General features: G+C 52.7%; 1 protein-coding gene across 4 annotated transcripts in view; it reads right to left on the bottom strand.

Annotated features, from left to right (window-relative positions):
• PLCG1 (phospholipase C gamma 1) overlaps positions 1 to 15,405 on the bottom strand; it is an 87,835-nt gene that overhangs the window by 36,067 nt on the left and 36,363 nt on the right. For all 4 annotated transcript variants that reach the window (XM_075011479.1, XM_075011481.1, XM_075011480.1 and 1 more), the window contains exons 3-8: positions 14,731 to 14,824; positions 14,250 to 14,297; positions 3,680 to 3,764; positions 3,396 to 3,479; positions 1,820 to 1,842; positions 615 to 687 (exon numbers count right to left, since the gene is read on the bottom strand). In XM_075011479.1, coding sequence (XP_074867580.1) covers positions 615 to 687; positions 1,820 to 1,842; positions 3,396 to 3,479; positions 3,680 to 3,764; positions 14,250 to 14,297; positions 14,731 to 14,824 — 407 coding nt within the window. The remainder of the gene's footprint in view (positions 1 to 614; positions 688 to 1,819; positions 1,843 to 3,395; positions 3,480 to 3,679; positions 3,765 to 14,249; positions 14,298 to 14,730; positions 14,825 to 15,405) is intronic.

Genomic DNA, 15,405 nt, shown 5'->3' with positions numbered 1-15,405 from the left:
CCCTTTTGACTTAGCTTGTAGTCATGACCTATGGGCCTGGAGCAAAACCTCTTCTTCCCACCCCGTCTCCCTCCTCCACGCAGCCTTTGTACAACTGTGGGTTTTGACTGGGATCTCCTCTCATGGGTTCTCCCTGCTCCCAGATTAGGACAGCCAGATGAGACCAGAAGAACAGCTGCACTGGGTCAGACCAAAGGCCCATCCTGTCTTCTGACACTGGCCAACACCAGGTGCCTCAGAGGCAGTGAACCGAACAGGTCATCACTGAGTGACCCTTCTCCCGTCATCCATTTCCATCTCTAACAAACAGGCTAGAGACACCATTCCTGCCCATCCTGGTTAAGAGCCATTGATCAGCCGGACCTCCATGAATGTATCTAGGATAAAAGCACCTTCCTGAGATGGTCAGTGCTCTGCCTTACTCAGCTGCCTGTTCCCAACAGGACGCACTGTACTCCCAGGGCTACGTCAGTGGCAAAGAGCACTTATTACCCATGCACTCAGGCCCATCAGATCTGAGTCACCCTTTGGACACAGGCTCCCTCCCTATAGCCCAGCTCAGAGAACAGTGGGGTCCCCCTTCTCCTCTCCCCACTGCCCTTTGGGGCGCTCACCATCTGATACTCCAGCAGGAACTTCTGGAACTCCAGCAGAGAGACCTTGGAGTGCTCAAAACTCTCACCACACCTGGGGGGAAGACACAGAGAATCCACAATCAGTGGTCCCATCATGTCACCAGATGGTTTCTGGGGTCTGCAGGAGACAGGAAGCCATTATAGATGAGGATGCAAGTTACACACAAGATCCCTTAAAGTGCAACACAGCAATGTCCTGCCCCAGCACCAAGGTGAGAGAGAGAGAGAAACAAACGTTTGGTGGCACATACACCAAAGCCAGGGAGCAAAAGAGGCAAGTGCTTCTTGCCACAGCCTGTGCTACCTGCACCCAGATACTGCGTTTGCCTGGAGCCCCAGGCTTCCAGAAATGCAGCATATCCAGAGAGAGACAGTCCAGGGAAGAGTGGCAGAAAGCATCAGGGAGCTAGAGGGATGGGCTTGTAAGAAAAGATTTGAAGAGCCTGGCCAAGAGAATAACTAAAGGACAAAGCCTGGTGAAAGCCTACAAGTAGATGAAGACTATAAACATTGAGGAGGGAGAGGTAAGGGGCAGAACAAGGGGTGACATGATGAAGTCAAGAAAAGAGAGTTGGCTAACTATCAAAAACTTCCTATGAGTGAAACACACGACAGCCGTCAGAAGAGTACGTGGGACTAGCAGAACTAGACTAGACAAGACATGAGACACCCTGCACTGGCTCCTAGGAGACCGGCTGGCCAAGCAAGCAGGTCTCTCCAGCTCCAACTTGCACAATTCCATGGAACTTCTGGTCAGCCCCTGCACAAGGACAAGTGAAGGCACGGTTTGCCAATGTACCTGGACATTCACCTGGACAGGAGGGCATCAGTATCAATAGTTGGGCCCCCTCATATTCTGTTTAAACCGATTTTTATTGGGAAGAAAATCCTTGGCTTTACAAAACAAAAAATATTATTCTTTTCTTTTGTTGTTGTTGGATTTTCACCCTACTTTTGTATCAGTCAAATTTGATTCTCTCCTGGGTGGCTGCCCACGCACTTGCCTTACAGGGAACCCTGCCTAAGCCCAGTGATCTAAACATCCAAGCAGAATCCTCTCTGCTGAATAAGGTGCACCCAAGAAAGCACATGGTCCCACACACAGCTACCAACGCTCTGGTGCACTTCAGTGTAAGGTCACAGATATCTACCCCTCCATGCCCCAAAGCGAAAGAGGCACTTACCTGTCCAGGAACGGGAGCTCCATCTGCAACAGAAGAAACACACGTCAGCCTTTCCCTGGACAGACCTTCTTTACAAGTCTAGACCCTAACTGCAGCAGGGGTAATACTGTGGGAAACTGGGGTCCTCTGCTCTCTATATTGACTCCCATCTTAGGAGATGGCAGGCAAAAAAAATGGCCTTCCTTGCTCCACCCTACCATTGGAACCAAGCACAATGTTTAGGTGGGGCTGCTGGGTCTGATCTTTCACTAACTTCTGCCCAGCTTCATTTAACCTCTTTCCAGCAGTATCATTGGACAAACCATCATCTCCATCACAAACAACACCATCACTGGACCTAAACACATCTGTCACTCCATCAGCGGCTCATCCACCTGCACATCCACTCATGTGATATATGTACATGGGGCAAACCGCATAGTCCCTACACCAAAGGATGAATGGACCCAGATCAGACATCAGGAATGGGAACACACAAACCTGTGGGGGAACACTAACCTCCCTGAAGATTGGATAATGGATTTAAAAGTAGCCAGAATTCAGGGACCCACCTGAACTGAAAGTCATTTGCAAATCTGACACCTTTAACCTCAGCCTCAATAGGGATTTCAACTTCCTTATGCATTACAAGGCAATTTCCCCACCTTTGAAAACTCATGGACCTGGGTCGTCATACACTTGATTTGCTTCATGAACAGGTCCTACTAGTGACAGGTAACCCTTCCCCCTTCTCTTCTCTTCCCACCTTGCTATATAAATCCTGGATTCTATTTTTTCCCACTTCCATCATCTGAAGCAGCAGGTTTTACCCATGAAAGCTCGTTACCTAATCGATTTATTTGTATCTAAGGTGCTATGTGACTGCTTGTTACTTCTGACACAGCCACGGCACGCAGATGAATCCCCAACGCTTAGCGCTCATTGACAGGAGAATGACTAGGAACCTACATGCTAATCACACTTGAGTGACAAGTTCTCAACCTCTAAGCTCTGGAAGGGCCAGGCACGGATCTGATCATCCTGTTCACATTTGAATGGAACCGCAGGAAGAAAAAAGATGCTGGGAGAAGGGCAGAACCTCCAAAATGGGCAAAGCCCAGAGCTCTGGGCACATCACGTTGGTTAACTGCACTCTAGGGAATAACCTGGATGTGCAGCAGGTGCAAGCTACATAGTGAAATCCCAGACTGACCAATGGGCTGGCAATCCAGGGCAACCCCTCAACCAGCACTCAAAGTGGGAGGGAGTGGGGTCACTGAAAGCTAACCTCCAAACATGCAAGCTCCCCTCTGCACTACCTCCGCACGCTGGCACAGCCAGAACCCCCAGGGCTCTCTGTGGGTCGCAGCCACGTCACTGTGGCTGGTGGACACAAAGGAACATCGGCAGGCAGGGCCAGAGGGATAATCCCATTATACACAGTAGAGAGGAGAGTGCAGCTGGGCAAAGGTGTGATGGGAACACCCCTGGGGCAGGTAACCATGGGAACAGAACCAGTTCCTCTTTGTAGCTGTGGCCAGGGGCTGCAGGAAGGTAAGCAAAGGGATGCGCCTGCAGAGCGCTGGAGCCACCTCACCGTTTTCTGGGCGTCGTACATGAGGCTGCGGTAAAGCTGGACGAACTGGCTGTACGTTATGTCCCCATTCCGCTGCTCCATATCCTGTAGCCAAGGGGAGCAAAGACATGACAGCCGCTGGCATGGCCCAAGAGACCACACAGTCCAGGCCTGGAAAGCCCTCCCCTCTCCAGGGCTTGGGGCAGAGGCACATGGCCCCAGTAGGGAAGGCGGGGGGCAGAAGAGGAGAGCAATGCCAGTGCTCCCCCCCTCAATGCACATGCACTGTGGCCAGCGGCACTCACCGTCAGTCTCTCCCGCAGGAACCGCATGTTGGGCACTCGGTAGTTGACCTGGGACAGCATGTTTTTCAAGTCCTTCGGCGAAATCCTAGCTCAGCAGAGGAAGGGACAACAAATGTCGTTAGAAACTCACCTTTAACAGCCTGAAGAGCCTTTCCCCCAAACCTCAGTGCTCCGCCCAGAAAGCAGCACATCTCCACTGGGAGGCAAGAAGTCCTCAGCCAGAGCACCCCAAGCTGGCCTGGAGCACAGAACAGACGAGCACCTCGCCTTGCGCGCCGGGGACAATTCTCAGGGTAGATTAATGAGGTGTTCCTCAGCCAGAACGAGCTTTCATGCCTGCGCAGCGAGCACCTAACACTGTACAGTAGAGCCCTGGCTGACACGGGGGTTGTGGTCTCACAACCCACCGCGTAAGTCCAATTTCCCATGTAACACGGGACAGCCAGGCAGGCAGACAGACACGGCATCGCGGTTTCTCCCAGCTGTCACAGCAGCTCTCTGCTCACTGGGCCCCCCCAGCTGGGGGAGCCAGGGGATAGAACGCTTTCAATTTGCACTTAACTTGTGTTACTGCGAGTTAAGCGCAAATCGAAATTGCGCATAGCGGGGGCTTACTGCTATGGGCCCAGGATCTCTTTCTGGCCATTACACTGAAATCCTCACACCTTATTTTAAAGGCTGCTAGTTGCAGAGAATTGGCCAGTTACTCAAATTTAAACCAGCAAGTGACTCAGGCCCCAGACTGCAAAATAGGGCAAATGATCCCCCCAGAGTCTCTGTCCATCTGACCTGCAGGGGATTTCACTCCCAACCCCACACAGTCCTAGAGCAGCTGGCGAGACCCAACAGCCAGACACCTGGCAAAGAATTCTCTCTCGTACCTCAAAGGCCTCCTTGAACAGCGTCTCACCTCTGGCCCTCGGAGAGTTTTGCTTACAGCAGTCATGGATAGACCACTGTGCACAATCTCATCGCACCATCTCCTCCATTTACTCTCAAAACAAGTTTACATATATAAATGATGGGGTCTAAATCGGCTATTAACCAGTCACGAAAGAGATTATGGAGTCATCATGGACAGATCTCTGAACGCATCCTTTCAGGGCACAGCAGCTCTCAGAAAAGCTAACAGAATATTGGGATTCATTAAGAAAGGGAGAGAGAAGACAGAAAATGTTGTATTGCCTCTATCTAGATCCATGGTATGCCCCTCCCCTGCCCCCATCTTGAATACTGCATACAGACATGGTCTCCTCACCTCAAAAAGACATCTTGGTATTGGACATGGTTCCGAAAAAGAAAACAAAAAACAATCAGACATATGGAAGAGCTTCCATACAAGGAAAGATGAATACAACTGGCACTTTTCAGCTTGTAAAAGAGAGACAACTAAAGGGGAGATGACAGAGATGTATAAAATCATGACTGGTATGGAGAATGTAAATAAGGAACGGTTATTTGCTCCTCTTATAACACAAGAACTAGAGCTCACCAGATGAAGTGGTTTATGTAGCGGATTTAAAACAAACAAAACCAAGTATTTCTTCACAGAGCGCACAGTCAAATCGTGGAACTCCTTGCCAGAGGACGTTGTGAAGGCTGAGACTTCATAACAGGGTTCAAAAAGGGTTATGTAAATTCATGCAGGTTAGGTCTGTGAATGGTTATTGGCCAGGATGGTAGGGATGGATGGTGTCCCTAGCCTGTCTGTCACAGACTGGAAACAGACGACCAGGGAGGGGTCCCTCAGTGACGACCTGTTCTGTTCATTCCCTCTGGGACACCCAGAACAGGCTACTGTCTGAAGACAGGGTACTAGGCTACACCACTGGTACACGTAGATGCCACGGTACCAACCCCCCTCTCCCTGGCCCCCCAAATAATGTTCCTTGATCACAGCCTGGCGCTCACACAATTTTATACCCGGGATGGGGGCATGCCCTGATAGAAACCGATACCTGCTGAACAGCAGCAGCAAAAGGAGCAGAATGTGCAACCAGTAGCTAGGGCCTCATTCTCGCAGCACCACTGCCAGCTCTTCTCCTGCCTAGGGCCTGCAAATCCCCACCAATTAAACAAAGCAGAGCCCAAGGAATCAAAACGTCACCTTTTCCATGATGTATGCACGTAGTTTCAAGGACGTAAACCATTTATTTGTATCTTTGGCCTGTCTGCAAAGAATGAAATTTTTCCTTTCAAAGAATTTTAATCCCATCTAAGCACCATATATCCAGACAGAGACCTGGCAACTCCCGCCACAAATTAAGCACTAGCAATGGCACAAACAGCTTCCTCTGGGAAGAGGACACAGCAAAGCTGGGGAAAGAAAGTGGGCTCTTGTGCGACCTAGAGGAAGGAGTGCACACACCCCACACAGCCACCCGGGCCTCAGGAGCACTGGATTCAGCACACAGCCGACAGGGTAACCAGGAGGGCGGATGTTGAAGGGTTCCAAGGGACTGCAATGCCAAATGCTGGAGGACAGAGCACGTACAGTGGCTGGAACAATGCCACGTGGGACTCCTATTTTAGTATCGGCCACAGGAAATGAATCACAATAGAGGAGCCACAGGGCAGGGTGCAGGGGGTGGGGAGGGCAGGGAGATGACAACACAGGAACATCACCTCATCTGTCAGCTGCTTTTACCTTCCCTGCCTTCTCCAGGAAGCAGTGGCTCCTCTGGTCCCACCTGGGGAACCCCCGCGCGTCCAGGCCCTGCATTGTGGCGAGGGCTAGTCAGGAGAACCTGGTGACGTAGATCCTTCAAGTGCCCAGAAGGGGTCACTGTTGAGCAAGACGAGGCCACCCTCCTGGTCTGCCTGCCCTGTGCAGCGCCGGGCACAGCTGGTACAAGGGGAGAACCACCTTGCCACAGCCGGGGAGTGACTTTCCCTGCACGGCTTCCTGCACAAGCAACACAGCCCCTCGCCGGGGACGCCCTGCCCACCCCCCGACAGCACAGGTTCAATCCGCTGGCTCAGGACAGCAAGAGGAAGAACTGGTCCACCACGTGCAGCTAGCAGGACGCCTGAGGGTGAAGGTGACCGGAAGCAGGTGTCACACATGAAAGTCCTGGCCGGAAGCCGTCAAATCACAGGCTACCAGGAAGGTGGGCCCCAGCCGGACACTCCTCACTAGCGTCAACACTCGCTTGGGCACTGCCTGCATTCAGTACTCACGCCTGCGCCCTGCAGCTGGCGGCGAGCGGTGGGCAGGGGACGGGGAAGCTGTAAGAGAAAATTGATCCCGAGGCTGGGGGGGGCGGGGAACCAAGCTTTTCATGCTGGGCCCCACTTTTCACCCTTGCAATTAGCACGGAGCCCCACCAAATGGGTCTGGAGGCGAGGGCAGTCTCCCAGAAGCGACACGTCGCCGGACCCTGGTGACGTCTCCCCCTCTGACACCTGCGCTGCTACTAATGCGGCGGCCCTGTGCCAAGAGATGCACTGCACTCCCTTGGCAATGGGAGCCAATCGCTGCGCCCCCCCCGCCCATGAAAATTTCACACCCAGGCATGCCTCCCACTTTGCTCACTCCTCCTCTAGGTAGCAGTGGCACACCAGACTATGGCATTAGCCTTCATGTCTAGGCCCAGCTCACAAGGGGCCATGAATCTGGTTCTCGCTTATGGGAGGTGGAAGCGGAGAGGGGTGGGGGTCTATCTTCCATCAAGCCACCACCTCCTCTCTAAGACATGGCAAAGGTATAGAACAGCCTGGGATTTAATGGGTCAGGAACAAGGGGCAGATCTGGGCTTGAGAGACCCAGGACTGGACCAGAAAGGGACACAGAAATTGAGGATGAAGTTTCAGGGGTAGAAACAAGAGAAGAGGCCTCCTGGGCTGGAGCACCTGGCAGTGCTGTGGCCAGAAGGGAGATGCGTTGGTGGAGCACTGGGGGGCTGGAGCGAGCAGGTGGTGTTCTGGGACTGGAGGGTACATTGGCAGAGCTGTTCTGGGGAAGTTTTCAGAGCTCCAGCCCCTACCATGGGACTCTGGCTGGGGCTCTTACATCTTCGCTTTCACATGCAATAAATACACCCACGTGGGAAAGACTAAAGGTTACCCAATTACTGTACCACTGGCACTGGGCCAAGCAGCTCTCCTACGTGGAGAGAGAGAAGATCTGAAACCCACCAGTCAGAGGCAGAAACAAGCTTGTCATTTAGCTTCAAATATTTGCTCTTCCTGGCACAGTCTGCCATTTTCCAGACCGCCCCGGCCGCTCTCCGTTCCCGTGAGGCATGCATGAGAAACAGATGATGGTTGTATACGTTGCTTTCCATTGCCTCCCCACCGGAGACATACAGCCATTTCACACACCTCCGCCGGGAACTCCGTCAATGAAGAACTTGGCAGAAATCCCGCCCTGCCACAAGGGCCCTCTGCCTAGCCAGAGGCTCGCAGAGCGCTCAGGAAGAGGGGAAGGACAAGAGACACTGCGCACGCAGCATGAATCCCAGCCTGTTCCAACCCATGGCAGCACACACCACGTCTGCGAGCCGGCCGGTCTAGGAGCTCGGGAAAGCCCCCCACTGTGTTGACCCACCAGACAGAGACAGCAAACAGGGAGGGCAAAGACCGTGTCACAAGATACTTACATCCACCTCACTCCCACTAGCTTGAGTCACTGCATCACAGGCGGTCTTGGTGTTCTGACACAGGCATCACTCACAGAACCCCGTGCACACCAGTCTCTGTGGGGTCCTTGGCAGCAAAGGCTGCCAGGTCTGGGTAAGAAGCCAAAAGCCTGAGCCCACCTGCAGACAGTCAGACTGGCTCCCCTTTAACTCAAGGGTTTGGAAGCCATGTCTGGCCCCTGCCTGCCCACCCACCTCCTGCAACCCCGGGGACTTGGCAGGGACTCCTCACACAGGGCCTGGACTCACAGCTCTCACATGACTCTTGGTGGCCCAGATCACGCCCACTGCTGGGAACAGCCCGGGCAGGGGTGGGGAACGTCAGGAGGTTTCATTTGCGTTACTCCCCTGCATGCAGAGAGGACAAAACCACACCGCCCAGACAGCCAGCCTTGCGCAGTCCCTGCTTCCTCACCTGCTCCCGGGCAGCCCCTTCCCACTCCCCGACCCCCACCCGCTCCAAGGCACGGTACATTCCCAGCACTCTGCCCTGAAAGGGACGGGAAGGGGAAGAGCTGTCAGAGCACGGCAGGGGGTGCCCCAAACTTCATACTGACTCAGGACCTCCTCACACCCCAGCAGCCTCGCAGAAGGTCCGAGGGAAAGGCGGAAGTGATGCCACAGGACAGGACCGGCCCGCCCTGGCTCCTCAGAGCTGGGGATCTGCAGCACCCTCCTACTCACAAAGGCAATGACTAGGGCTGCAGTGACTGCAGCTGGAGCAGCCCAGGGCACTGCGATTTCAGAGTCAGGAGGAAGCAGCCACCCAGAGGTGCCTGGCCCGCCCGTGTATCACGCACAGTTTCTTCGGCAGGTCTGTGGAGCGGGTGATAGCTAGTCGAGGCACACAAAGCACAAGACTCCGGAGACAGGCATGTGATACGCAGCCTGCCCCGCTCACCGAGTTCAGCCACCCTGCTAATTAGCTGCGAGGCCCACACAGTCTCCATGCGCAGCCACCGCCATCGACTGACAGTCCGAGGGAAAGCCCCGTCTAATACTTCTCTCAGATGTATGATCACCCCAGCGCTGACTCACAAAGCCCAAGCAAGTCAGGTTCAGATGACGACTTGCCGGCAGAGAAACTGTAGTCTCCAGACAGGCGCTGGTCCCCTCACCAGGGAGGGGCCCCGCTGAGTCCCTCGACAGGGTACCAGGAAAGGACGGATTTCACGGCCAGTTTTAAGGGCCTACGGTGTGGGTCCTCAAGCTCCAGTGATTAGGCCAGGAAATGGAACCCAGTCATTATCCATTTATTATTTTCAGGCCTGAGTCGATGAGCCAAGAGCCCCGTGTCTGCCAGGTTACTGCTCTGCCGCATGGAGGGAAAACAAGAGGAAGGACACGACTGCTGGGCGGAGGGATGCCTGCCTGGGTACCACCAAGAGAGGCGAGTTCCACACTGGGCTTCTGTTCCACCAGTTCGGTGCAGTGTTCTGCTCCCTTGTCGAGCATTGAGACGACAGCGTTCCAACGGAGCATTGGCAGAAGCAGACAAGAAGAGAGGAAGGGGATTGCAGCACAGACCTGGGGTGGGAGTGCGTAGCCCGAAGGTCTTCAGCCCAGCTGTGATGCTAACAAAGGCCCAAACCAAACTACAATGATGGAGGAGGGGCCTGGCTTTCTCCTCAGTCCTTCCAGCAGGAGGAAACAGCTTAGCTATACCTTTTACCTACGGCACTATGAATAACCTGAAGATGCCCAACGCCGTGGATGGGGGTCTTTTTATTGTTTTAAATCTCCATGCACAGAGAATAACGCAACCAGGGATTTTAGATTTTGTGGTATTTACTGAGGTGCAATCGGAGCAAAGCTTTCAACTCCCAACCCAAACTCCCCTGGAACCAGAGTTCCTGAGGCTGTAATTTCACCCGAAAGGGTGAACAATTTCTCATAACCACAGGTGGAGTGATGTTTTGAGGAGTAGACAGGTTGACGCTCTCTAAACATGCCACCTGGGGATCCAACCAGCGCTGAACAAGAGAATTTGCTAGACTACAGGAGGTTAATATTGTCTAGCACACTGCCAACATTTCCAGTGTTACTAGGCTCTGAGACAACAGTCAGGGTAAATTACAGCTAAACAACAGCACAGAAAACAGAGCCAGGACTGGTGAATGTAAATAAACCTTATAGGGCTATGGGAAACACTGCCACACCCATAATACATGGTCATCCAGCTAACTAAAATCACGCCAGATTAGGGATGTTGCCAGATGAGAGGTTCAACCTATATTTAGGGAAAGGGAAAAAACCCCTAAAAAACATTCCCCCAAACCAGTAACCCATCAACCGCTGAAGAGCCATTGCGTATATGCATATTTGCGGGATGCACAAAAGCCCTCCCACGGGCAAGACTCAGGAGTCTGCCCTACAGCACCTGCATCAGAGGGCTGAGGGAGGGGGAGAGAATCACAGACACACACAATTGGTTTTGAAACTGTCCGTGTAAAACCCGGTCCTGCATGTGCAGCTGGTAGCACACCTGCCGAACAGTAGCCCCTCTGAAGCTGACAGGCCTACCCATGTGTATGTGGGTAACTACAAACCTGACTGACACATGAGGGCTGGAGAAGGTGGGGGTGACAAGGGTATTGTTATCCCAATTCCAAGAACGTGCAACCATGGACGGTTAGTTGTTGCTGATCTTTAAAGAAGATTATTTTAAAACCACAGCTCACAGCTCCCTCTCTAAAAGCCATTTCTGGATGCAAAACCATAGATAAAACCCGGCTCCACCAAAACCAATGCTACAGTTCTCCACTGGCGCCAGGATGTCACCTCAACTCCCCACAACCTCTGCAACTATTTCACCACAGACACTTGAGATTGTTCTAAAACAGAAGGAACTAAAATCTCATTGACTTCCCCTCTTTGTGCTCTTGGCTTAACATTTAGCACCTCTCGCCACTTGTCCAGCAAAAAGAGGAGTCACTTTCACATTTTGCTTTCAGTCAATTTCACTCGAAAGCTCTATTGACTTGCCTGATATTGATGGCAAACATGGCAGGATAAAGTTTCTTTTCTACCCTTCATTTCACAGGCCACAGACGACAGATGTTTAGAAAGACAGAAAAGAATTCATGTGCAATTTAGGTGCTTTCTCATTGGAGGGAAGGGTCAAGAGGGTGTGCGCACAACCACAAGATCTAAATTTTAGGCGACGTGCTCCCATGGTCTCTTTAAAGCAGCTGCGTGAAGGACTGATTCTGCTGACTAGGGCCACCTTTTCATCTCTCTAATCTGACCTCCAAATCTGGGTCTCCATTTCTGCACCTGCTTTGCATCTACAGATTGAACTGAGCACCCAAGCACATCATTATCCTACTCAGGGGGCCAACTGCACATGCAAATGATATTGCTGGCGTGCAGACTTCGAGCCAGCTAATAATTTGGCTCTTATTGTCTTCTACAAGGAGAAACGCAACGAGCCCCCACTTTGACAAGGATTCTGTTTAAATGAGCCAATCAGTAGCATGACTGCCCCTCCCTCATCTCTCACACACACACACACACACACACACACACACACACACACACACACACACACACACACACACACACACACACACACACACACACACACACACACACACACACACACACACACACAGAGGAAGCAGGAAGCCAGTTTGTAAATATCGAAAAAGCAAGTCATTACAGAGACCCGTTAAATGCATTAAGACTGCTGGAATACGTTGAAGATGACACTCCTGTTCCTCTCTGCTGCACAAGCCCTTAGTCTCCTCTTCTCTCCTCCGAGCAGCACGTTCAGCACACACACAAGACAATACTCTCCCCCTGCCACCACGACACAGACATGTCCGCCTGGATCCCAGCAGCATGAAACACTCCCCCAGCGCACCCCCATCATGCTCTGCCCCGAATTTCAGCTGGCTTCAATGACGCCTGTGCTACACGAGCTGGGAGGCCAGGTTCTGCCCAGAGCAAGCTACTGCTGCAAAAGAGGCGCACAACTTGCTGAACGGAGAGCAGACAGCACTGGCAGAAACTCCTGCGGCACGGCCCAGGACAGCAGGGGGTGCAACGCAGAGGATGCCCCCAGGGACCTATTTGGACCCCTGGTTGCCTGCTAAGTTGCGGCAAGGGTTTGGTGTGGTATTCGATGTCCTCCATGAAAACGGCCAATGATGCTTCACCGGTGACATCTTCAGGGTCGCTCCAGGCCACGAGAAGCACAACACGAAGGACAGGGAGAGATGCTCCGGGGCTGTTGTGCCATAAAGGTAAAAGGGGCTTCCCACAGAGATGAGCCTATCAAGCCCCAGGAGGGAAGGTGGGACTCAGTAGCCTTCCCTCAACACAGCACCCTCAGCAGAACAGCACAAGGACGAGCAGAAGAGCCTTTGGAATATTTAATCCCATCAGGTGCTCCATCCCCATGGCAATCAGAATGGCATTAACGGCTAGATACACAAACAGGGTGGATACAGCCCTTTGGCAGATGGAGTCCATCAGGTTTCTCATTGCAGGTGATGCCCACATATCGGGATGAGCAATGCCGCGCCTCGGGGCCCCCCCTTTCTCACTGTTCAGCAGTAGTGGCTGAAAGTTTCACATCCCTAGGGGAAAGGCGCTTAAAAGAATCAATACTCGAAGGTTAACGTGCTCTGCTAACACCACTGAGGAGAGCCATGCCACGGAAGATGCAAGGAGACAGGGAACTAAGAGAAAGGCAGCTGACTCTGGTGTAGAGGGCAGATGAGAGAGAAAGCCAGGCCCACTTCAGTAGTGGCGGTTCAGAGGGCAAAGCTTTTCTGGCTGGGTGAACTCCCCCTTCATGCAAACATCCCACACCACCGAAATCCCAACAGGGTTTGCATGGGACCCTGACCTCATACCAGCACACCTCACAGGAAGGGAGACCCATGGGGAGACGAGCACAAATGCACAATGGGGGAAGCCCAGGCCCCAAAGACAACACTGGTGAGTGAGAAGCAAGGGGGCCAGTGGGGCAGGGGCAGAGTAACAAAAACAAAGCGTTTCAGCACCAGTTGGGTTGTTGCTGCTGTATACTGATTTGCATGGTGCAGTTACCTGAGCACGGACAATTAGGGCTCCATGTGTTAGTTTCCCTTGCTGGTCACCAGGAGACCCCAATGCCCTGGTGTTCTGCATTCCTAACTGCTGGGAATGGTCAACAGAAAACCAAAACTGCACACAAGGAGTATTTTGAATAGCCAGGAGGAGAGATTCTGGGCAGTGTCTACAGAAGCTTCTAAACACCTCCACCACAACCCATGCTGCGGATTTGAGCTAAAACGGACAAAGCTCTTTAAAAGTCAGAGGGAAACCCCAATGGACTATGCTGCCATGCTATCAGTGTCACACAGCAGAGGTCCGATTCTACAGGCAGAGCTCAGATGAGCAAGCATCATTCAGATTTGCAAGCCTCGTGAACTTGAGCAGAAGCACTCACCCAGGTAAGAGCTGCCAGATGGCGTCTTAGGGCACGTCCGTACAATGCAATGGGCTGGGGGGCGGGGGGGGGCTGTGACTCCACCACACACTAGCTTGATTTGTAACTGATGGTCCTGGTGGACCCTGCTGATGGCTGTACATTCCTTAGCGAGCTCTAGTCTAGTCCCAGGCCAAAGCAGGTGGAAGAAAGCTCACGAAAGGATCCACCCAGACAGTTAATGCACAGCAAGTTAGTACAAGGCAGATTTACACCCCAGCCCGACATGAACGACGCATTTGTGCAGCCCCGCCCCTGCTTCTGATCTTTCGGAGGAGGGGCAGCACCAGCCGGAGGTGCGCAAATGCCATTTTTGCATATTTGGTTTTTAAATAGGTTTTGTGGGTTGTGCCCGAGATGTCTAGAATTCTGAGACCTCAGCACTGCATAAAATGGACCCAACTTTTCCAAAAACCTCCGTCTACGTGAACGAGCGCACCTCCCTCTTTACCTGTCTTCTCGGTTGCGATCCAGTGAGTAGAACTGTTTCCGGAGCCACCTGAAAGGAAACACACACGGCAGTTTTACCACATAATTCTTGGCTGCTCACTATCAAATGTATTCCCTCCAGGCCTAACTCTGCCAGGGACTGAACTCGGCATCTGTTGGGGTCAGCCCCCCGCTTCCAGACGAATGCCTGGCCATCAAGCAGCTTAGTATCTCGCTGCAGACTTGTGTACTCACATATTTTATACCCCTGAGAACACTTGCTGGCAGCTGGAATCAGGCACATCCTGACCATGGAGCGAGAGGAGGATTAGCTATCAGAGCAACTCAAGACAATGAACTCTTTCAATGAGAGCGCCTTCAGCTCACACCCCACGTGGTTCACAAGTCAATGAGGTGGACTCTCTCAACCCAAGCCAAGCGGCTGCTCGCCCTGGGCTCGCCTTGGTGTGCTCAGCCTCAGACACACCCCAGGCTAGCTTTACCTTTCGATCTGCAGGGGAGTGGGAGCGTTGAGCGTATCCGCCACCAGCCAGTTTAACCCTTTGATCCACATGTTGACTTCGTCTTCAGACGTGGCTGGGAAAACAAAGGACAGGCTGATGAAGGAACAAGATGGACGCACTGACCCTGCCATCTGCAGAGGAACCTCAGCACAGTGGCAGCATGGGAGGAGAAAGTGGATCCAGCAGGGCCAGGGGCCTAAACACCAGCACACGGTGGAGCCGCGTCACCCCCTCCTTCATCCGGCACTGCCTAACAGAGCCCTCCCTGCTACGCTCCAACCCACACCCCTCTCAATCCTCCTGACAAGTCAGCCCCTATTCACCTCCATACCCAGAGTTCTAGGCCACCTTGCGGTAGAGGCCCTGGGGCTTTTCAGGCCTGTTTGGAAGGAGAGACACGCAAGCTGCTCTGGAGACACACGTGACGGCTATTTTTAGAGAGTGTGTGGACTTCTTTTGAACCTGCCCATTGTTTGCTGTATCCTCTTGGAAGCGAGAAAATAACCTCTCTCTCTCTCTCTCTCTCTCTCTCTCTCTCTCTGTGTCCTGGCAATCTTAGTGCAGAATACACACTTGCCCTGCATATTTACAAGCCAGCAAGGCTGAAAGAAGCACTGACTTTTACTTAAATTGGTTTGCAAACTGTGATAGGGA

This window comes from Carettochelys insculpta, chromosome 17 (assembly GCF_033958435.1).
Source record: "Carettochelys insculpta isolate YL-2023 chromosome 17, ASM3395843v1, whole genome shotgun sequence".
In the NCBI taxonomy this organism is placed as follows: domain Eukaryota; kingdom Metazoa; phylum Chordata; order Testudines; family Carettochelyidae; genus Carettochelys; species Carettochelys insculpta.
Note: the sequence above shows the minus strand (reverse complement) of the source record. Positions and strands in the feature narration are given on the sequence as shown.